This window comes from Amaranthus tricolor, chromosome 10, assembly GCF_026212465.1.
Source record: "Amaranthus tricolor cultivar Red isolate AtriRed21 chromosome 10, ASM2621246v1, whole genome shotgun sequence".
Classification (NCBI taxonomy): Eukaryota; Viridiplantae; Streptophyta; class Magnoliopsida; order Caryophyllales; family Amaranthaceae; genus Amaranthus; species Amaranthus tricolor.
Genome location: NC_080056.1, coordinates 29,458,599 through 29,466,973, shown reverse-complemented (window position 1 = coordinate 29,466,973; position 8,375 = coordinate 29,458,599). Strand labels below are relative to the sequence as shown.

Sequence of the window (8,375 nt, the reverse complement as noted above, 5' to 3'; positions counted from 1 at the left end):
ATTCTCTTTGAGCCCTTAAAGGGGGATCCGACAATAAAACTAGGTGAAGGTCTCGGACTGTAAAAATAACTTAGGCTCTGGAGAACATTGATTCTCTTTAAGCCTTTTAATGCGGGGGGGGGGGGGGGGAGGGAGACAGGGAGTTGGAGTCCGACTTTCAAACTAGGTGAATGTCTCGTACCCTAAAAATAACTTAGGCCCTGGAGAATTTTTATTTTCTTTGTGTCCTTAAAGTGGGGCCCGATATTCAAACTAGGTGAATGTCTCAAACCTTAAAAATATCTTAGGCTATGCAGAACATTGACTCTCTTTGAGCCCTTAAAGAGGGGGTCAGACTTCAAAACTAAGAGACAGTCTTGTACCTTAAAACTAACTTAGGCCCTGGAGAACTTTGATTTTCTTCGAGCCCTTAATAATGACATAGGCTCCAACTTTCAAACTAGGTGAGTGACTCGGACCGTAATAATAACATAGGCTCCGGAGAACATTGATTCCCTAATAATAACAAGGGGGATGTGGGGGGGAGGGGGGGGGGTAGGGGTCCGACTTTCAATATTGGTGAAAGTCTCAGATCTTAAAAATAACTTAAGCTACGGAGAACTTTGATTCCCTTTGAGCCCTGAGAAAGAGAGGGTCTGACTTTCAAACTAGGTGAAAGTCTAAGATCCTAAAAATAACATAGGCAATGGAAACTTTGATTCTTTTTGAGTCCTTAAAGGGGGGTCCGACTTACAAACTAGGTGAAAGTCTCGGACCCTAAAAATAATTTAGGCTCTGGAAAAAACATTGATTCTCTTTAAGCCCTTAGGGGGGGGGGGGGGGGGGTTCAACATTGAAACTAGGTGAAAGTCTCAGACCTTAAAAATAACTTAGGCTCTCGAGAACAATTATTCTCCTTGAGCCCTTGGGGGGGGGGGGGGGGGGGGGAGGGAGGGTCCAACCTCCAAACTAGGAGAAAGTCTCGGACCCTACAACTAACTTAGGCTCCGAAGAACTTTGATTCTCTTTGAGCCCTTAGGGGGGGGAGGGTCCAACTTCCAAACTAGGAGAAAGTCTCGTACCCTAAAACTAACTTAGGCTCTAGAGAACTTTGATTCTCTTTGAGCCCTTAAAGGGAGGGGAGGGGTCCAACATCCAAACTAGGAGAATGTCTTGTACGTTAAAACTAACTTAGGCTCTAGAGAACTTTGATTCTCTTTGAGCCCTTAAAGGGGGGTCTGACTTTCAAACTAAGAGAAAGTCTTAGACCCTAATAATAATTACGCTATGGAGAATTGTGATTCGCTTTGAGCCGTTATAGAGGGGATCATACAATCATACTAGGTTAAAGTGTCGGACCCTAAAAATAACATAGGCTATGGAGACCTTTGATTCTCTTTTAGCCCTTAAAGGGGCATCCGACTTTGAAGCAAGGTGAAAGTCTCAGACACTAAAAATAACATAGGCTCTAGGGAACATTGATTCTATTTGAGGGGCGGGGGGGGGGGGGGGGGGGGGGGGTGGGTTTCGACTTTCAAAATCGGCGAAAGTGTCGAACTCTAAAAAAAAAATTAGCCCTTGAAAACTTTGATTCTCGTTGAGCCCTTATAGGGGGGGGGGTTCGACTTTCAAACTAGGTAAAGCGGTGGGGGGGGGGTTCTGACTTTCAAACTAGGTGAAAGTGTCATACCCTAAAACAAACTTAGGCTCTGGAGAACTTTGATTATCTTTGAGCCCTTAAAGGGGTGGGGGGGTCCGACTTTAGTATCCGACCATTTGATTCTCCTTGAGGCCTTAAAGAGGGGACCGACTTTCAATCTCGGTGAAAATGTCATACCCTAAAATTAACTTTGGCTTTGGAGAACTTTGATTCTGTTTGAGCTCTTAAAGGGGGGGTACGACTTTAAAACAACGTAAAATTCTCGAACCCTAAAAATAACTTACGCTCTAAAGAACTTTGATTTTCTATGAGCCCTTAATGGTGGGGTCCAACTTTCAAATAAGATGAAAGTCTCGGACCCTAAAAATAACTTAGGATCTACGAAACTTTGATTTTCTCTGAGCCCATAAAGAGGGGTCCGACTTTGAAATTAGGTGAAAGTCTCGTACCCTAAAAATAACTTTAGGCAATGGAGAACTTTTATTCTCTTTCAGCCCTTAAAGGGGGGCCCGACATTCAAACTAGGTGAAAGTCTAATTCCCTAAAAATAACTTAGGCTATGGAGAAAATTGATTCTCTTTGCGCCCTTCAAACTAGGCGGAAGTCTCGAACCCTAAAAATAAGTTAGGCTCTGGAAAACATTGATTCTTGTTGAGCCCTTCAAGGGGGGGTGCGACTTTCAAACTAGGTAAAAGTCTCGAACCTTAAAAATAACTTACGAGAACTTTGATTTATTTGAGCCCTTAATGGGGGGGGGGGGGGGGTCCAACTTTTAAATAAGGAGAAAGTCTCGGACCCTGAAAATAACTTAAGCCCTGGAGAACTTTGATTCTATTTGAGCCCTTAAAGGGGGGGTCAGACTTTCAAACTACGTGAAAGTGTCGACCCTAAAAATATCTTAGGCTATGGAGAACTTTGATTCTCTTTGAGCGCTTAAAGGGGGGTCCGACTTTCAAAGTTGGTGAATGTCTCGGACCCTAAAAATAACTTAGGCTCTAGAGAATAATGATTCTCTTTGAGCCCTAAGGGGAGTTGTCTCACTTTTAAACTACTTGAATGTCTCTGAAAAAAAAAGATAACATAGCTTACTAAGATATTTAACCTGATCATTATTTGAACATCATCATATTAATACTGAGTACCAGAGTAACAGTAATATTAAGTACCAAAGCAGATATTCAAAACATGTAGTATTCATTGAATGTCAACATGTCACAGCATACATCTTCATTGAATGTCAACATATTAGAGCATACACCAAAGTATATCAATCAGAGCATATATATTTCAGGTCAAATGTAAATATTTTGAAGTATAAAGCCTAAGTATAATATTAGCAAATCAAAGCATTAAAGCAAATCTATACTTCCTTACTTGAACAAGTTTTAGTTTTAGAGTAAAATAATCAGAGCTCATATATAGCATATTATATTAGAATAATCAGAGATGATAATCAAAGCTTTTCATTTTTTCAATTAACTAACCAGAATATCAAAGCTTCATTATCAGAACATTATCAGAACATATTCACTATCCTTAGGTAAAAAAAAATTAAGAATAAGAGTATTGAACTAAGTCATTACTCAAGCATACCTTTAAGTTTGTGCCAAATATTCCCCCTTTTGACATCATTCAAAAAGGAGAAGAGTTTCCATACCACATCACTAATCATATGAGTATAGCAATTAAAAGAATAAGCAAGCAGTAGCAGTGATAAAAAGCAAATACTAATTTATGCAATCTAATTATGTAATGTATTTAAGTCACGAACCAAAGGAAAGTTAGTAGCCATGTTGAAAAAAGTGTCAAAATACAGACATTGTACCCATCTTGGTACATTGAAACAAAAATAAATTGTTTAATTGATTGATTGATTGATTGGTCAGCAAGAGTAAAGAGGAGAGGAGTCAAGGATCATGCTCTTCTTCATCTATAAATTCGGTCTGCACTTCCACCGTATCGAGCTTGGCTCCTAGACGGGTTTCCATCAGAGTAAGCTGATTAGTGATAGATGCTAGGGAGACACGAACTTCATCCTGAAAAGCAAAGAGGTGGGACTACAATTCTTTTAGCTGGGTGAGAACAGGATCTGTTGGAGCTGTGGGAATACAGGATTTGTTAGTGAATTCAGCAAAACCTAAACTAGCTGAAGTGTGTGGTGGTGGTGAAACAAGTGTAGTAAGTGGTGGCTGTGTGGCAGGAATAGGTGAAGGTGAAGGTGATGGAATATGATGTGTAAGTGATGTGACTGGTTTTGGTGAAGGAGGTGTAGTTGGTTGAGGCTCAAGAATAGTGTGAGAGGAAGAGTCATCATCCAAACTAACAACCGGACGTTTTCCTTTGGAAGCAATCCTACGACTTTTCCTTGGGGTCACAACAGGCTTCTTCTTAACCGGCATTCAAACCTCCTCATCACTGGCATCATCATCATCATTAATATCTAGTGCCTCACCCTCTTCTTCGTTAGAGGCTTCCTCTTCCCTTACAGCTTCTCCTGTTCCCTTTGGGAACCAGCTTCTGCCTCCTTATGAGTGGCAGTGGGAACAGTCTCCTGATCTTGATCCTTATTTTCATTCTTCTGTTCCTCCTCATTCTTTTCAGAATCAACAATCTCAACCTCCTCATTGGCATCCTTAACTTTCAAACTAGGTGAAAGTCTTGGACCCTAATAATAATTTAGGCTCTTGAGAACTTTGATTCTCTATGAGCCCTTAATTGGGGGGGGGGGGGGGGGGGGTCGATCTTTCAAATCAGGTGAAAGTCTGGGACCCTAAAAATAACATAGGATCTAGAGAACTTTGATTCTCTTTGAGCCCTTAAAGGGGCTTTGACTTTCAAACAAGTTGAAAGTCTCGTACCCTAAAAGTAACTTAGGCCCTGGAGTACTTTTATTCTCTTTGAGCCCTTAAAGGTGGGGCCCGACATTCAAATTAGGTGAAAGTCTCAAACCCTATAAATAACTTAGGCTATGGAGAACTTTGATTCTCTTTGAGTCCTTAAAGAGGGGGTCACACTTTCAAACTAGGTGAAAGTCTCGGACCCTAAAATAACTTAGGCTCTTGAAAACTTTGATTCTCGTTGAGCCCTTCAAGGGGGGGCCCAACTTTCAAATTGGGTAAAAGTCTAGAACCCTAAAAAAAACTTACGCTCTGGAGAACTTTGATTTTCTTTGAGCCCTTAATGGGGTTGTTCAACATTCAAATAAGGTGAAAGTCTCTATGAACCCTTAAAGGGGGTCCGACTTTAAAACTAGGTGAAATTCTCGTACCTTAAAAATAACTTAGGCCCTCCATAACTTTTATTCTCTTTGGGCCCTTAAACGGAGGCCTGACATGCAAACTAGGTGAAAGTCTCAAACTCTAAAAATAACTTTGATTCTCTTTAAGTCGTTAAAGGAGGGGGGGTCCGACATTCAAACTAGGTGATTCTCGAACCCTAAAACTCACTTAGGCTCTGGAGAACATTGATTCTCTTTGAGCCTTAATGGGGGGTCCGACTTTTAAACTAGGTGAATGTCTCGAACCTAAAAAAACTTACGCTGTGCAGAATTTTGTCTTTCTTTGAGCCCTTAATGGGGGGTCCCACTTTCAAACTAATTGAAAGTGTCCGACCCTAAAATACCTTAGGCTCTCAAGAAATTTGATTATCTTTCAGCCTTAAATAGGTGGACCAACTTTCAAATTACGTTTAAATCTCGTACCATAAAAATAACTTAGGCTTTAGAGGACTTTGATTCTCTTTGAGGGCTTAAAGGGGGGCTGCGACTTTCAAACTAGGTAAAAGTCTCAGAACCTAAAAATAACTTACAGTCATGAGAACATGATTTTCTTTGAGCCCTTAAAGGGGGGGGGGGGGGGGTCCAACTTTCGAACTAGGTGAAATTCTCGGATACTAAAACTAACTTACGCTCTAAAGAACTTTGATTTCTTCGAGCCTATAATAGGGGGGGTCCGACTTTCGAATAAGGTTAAAGTCTCGAACCCTAAAAATAACTTCGGATCATGAGATACTTGATTCTAATTGAGCCCTTGAAGGGGGTTCTGATGTTCAAACTAGGTGAACGTCTCGTACCCTAAAAATAACTTAGGCCTTGGAGAACTTTTATTCTCTTTGAGACCTTAAAGTGGGGGCCAACTTTCAAACTAGGTGAAACTCTCATACCCTAAAATTAACTTAGGCTATGGAGAACTTTGATTCTCTTTGAGCCCTTAAAGCGGGGGTTTCACTTTCAAACTAGGTGAGAGTCCCGGACCTTAAATATAACATAGACTATAGAGAACTTTGATTCTCTGTCAGTCCTTAAAGGGGGGTCCGACGTTCCAACTAGTTGAAAGTCTCGGACCCTAAAAAGAACTTAGGCTCTGGAGAACATTGATTCTCTTTGAGCCCTTACAAGGGGGTTAAATTTTCAAATAAGATGAAATTCTCGAACCCTAAAAATAAGTTAGGGTCGTGAGAACTTTGATTCTCATCGTGCCCTTAAAGGGGGGGCTTCGACTTTCAAACTAGGCGAAAGTCTCGTACCCTAAAATAACTTAGACACTGGAGAACTTTTATTATCTTTGAGCCCTTAAAGAGGTTTCCCGACTTTCAAACTAGGTGAAAGTCTCAGATCCTAAAAATAAGTTAGGCTATGGTGAAATTTGATTCTCTTTGAGCCCTTAAAGAGGGGGTCCGACTTCTAAACTAGGAGAAAATCTCGTACCCTAAAAATAACTTAGGCTCAAGAGAGAGCCCTTTAAACTTAGGCTCAAGAAAACTTTAATTCTCTTTGAGCCCTTAAAGGGTATGTTTCGACTTTCAAACTAGGTGAGTCTTGGACCCTAACACTATGTTCCGACTTTCAAACTAGGTGAGTCTTGGACCCTAACACTAACTTAGGCTCTGGAGAACTTTAGTTCTCTTTGAGAACTTAAAGGGGAGTCCGACTTTCTAACTAGATGAAAGTTTAGTACCCTAAACATATCTTAGGCGCTAAAGAACTTTGATTCTTTGGATGTTCCAACTTCCAAACTAGGCAAAAATCTCATACCCTAAAAATAACTTAATTCTCTTTGAGCACTTTAAGGGGGTTTGACTTTCAAACTAGGTGAGTCAATTTGGTTCTCTTTGAGCCCTTAAAAGGAGGGAAGGGGCGGGGGTCCGACTTTCAAACCAGGTGAAAGTCTAGTACCCTAAGATACCCTAAAAATATCTTAGGCGTTGGAGAACATTGATTCTTGTTGAGGCTTTCAAACCAGGTGAAAGTCTGGTACGAACATTAATTTTGGTTGAGGGTCTGACTTTAAAACTAGGTAAAAGTCTTGAACCCTTAAAAACACTTTAAGAGTACTACCCAACAGTTTCCCCGTACATTTAGCAGGATTATATTTGTGGGTTGTTGAGAATAATTTCCCCCAATATTTAGCAGGATTATATTTGTGGGTAGTTGAGATATGTTACGATTACGTATACCTTGGACAAGCTAAGAGAAAGATCTCTATCCTTTGATTTTGTTGCATTGGAATCCAATAGAAATTAGGATATGGGTCCCATGTGGGGTAGAGGCACCCCAACCAAAAGTGAAGTTGCATTGTGTGTTAAATTTTGCTGCATTGGCAAACCGAATGAAGTTGGAGCGCGTGTCGGGTATCTCTTTATTTTGCAACAAATCTTATTTGATTTCCCAAATGTACTGTGTAGTAAATTAAATACAAAGGAACAGCATAGTTAATTTTGGTCTTGGATCAAATAAGCCCAAAACACAATGCTTTTTATTAACCAAAACATGAACATTCATAATGAACTATCATTTAGAACTTCTTTTGTCCAAATATAAAATGCAATTAATTAAAGATACGGATCGGATTAAAAACACATTAATTACCAAAATCAAAAAAAGACGTACACAATTACAAACTCCACAACATGATCCTATACTCCACTAATAACACCTTAATTCTGATGAAGTGTCATTACATCAAGTGATGATCTTAAGTCTGGTGAGTACCTCCAGTAGCCTGCTGAACATAATGCTCTCCTTTCTCCCTAGCTTCCCTTGCCTTTCCAGCCAGCTTCATCCTTGCTTGCTCCAAAGAGTCCGCCCCAACCGGATGTCGGCCCGTCATGTATCGGTAAAGCCAAGCCATAACCGACACAGCTGCCACTCCAAACCCGCCTGAGGCTAAAAACCCTGTGATCAACATCACAACAGTAATTGCTGCCGGCACCAGAACCGGGCTAAAAATCACCAGCAATGGTGTCGCTACTGTCAGGGCGATCACGGTTCCTGATAAAGTTAATGCAGATAGGATTAAAAGGGACCCACCAGCGGTTATGGCAGTTGCAGCCTTAACCATCTGGTAGGACTGCGACGGCTGTTGGTGCTGCCCTGAGTAAGTCGTTCCGTACATCTGCCTGTCACGCTGGGTCGTCATTTGCCCACCATGTTGCATGTAATCCGCCATTTTCTTTGAGTTCACGATCAGCAAAACCTAGCACTTTTCTTTTTTGTGAAATGTATAGATTTTGGAGTTGTAATGAAGATTGGATTGAAAGAAAATAAGCTGATTTTTTTGAGAATATAAAAGCGAGGAGAAGGGGCACGTGGAGATGAGTAGTGTGGCACGTGTTGGGTGGGTTGTCATGCAGAGTAGCATGCAATCGTAGATGTGGTACTATAGAGAAGTAACACGTATGTGGCTTATTCAATAGTTTTCTTTTGTCCTATTTTGTTGATAAAGAAAGATAGGACTAC

General features: G+C 40.7%; 1 protein-coding gene across 1 annotated transcript; it reads right to left on the bottom strand.

The window, feature by feature from the left end:
• Positions 1-7,374: 7,374 nt before the first annotated feature.
• Positions 7,375-8,165, bottom strand: LOC130825846 (oleosin Cor a 13-like). Its single transcript, XM_057691289.1, has one exon. It carries the CDS (start codon positions 8,083-8,085, stop codon positions 7,612-7,614), a length of 474 nt encoding a protein of 157 aa, XP_057547272.1. The 5' UTR covers positions 8,086-8,165; the 3' UTR covers positions 7,375-7,611.
• Positions 8,166-8,375: the final 210 nt, after the last annotated feature.

What these genes read in the sequence shown, in the direction of transcription:
- LOC130825846 (XM_057691289.1), bottom strand. Translation starts at nt 8,085, where the DNA reads ATGGCGGATTACATGCAACATGGTGGGCAAATGACGACCCAGCGTGAC.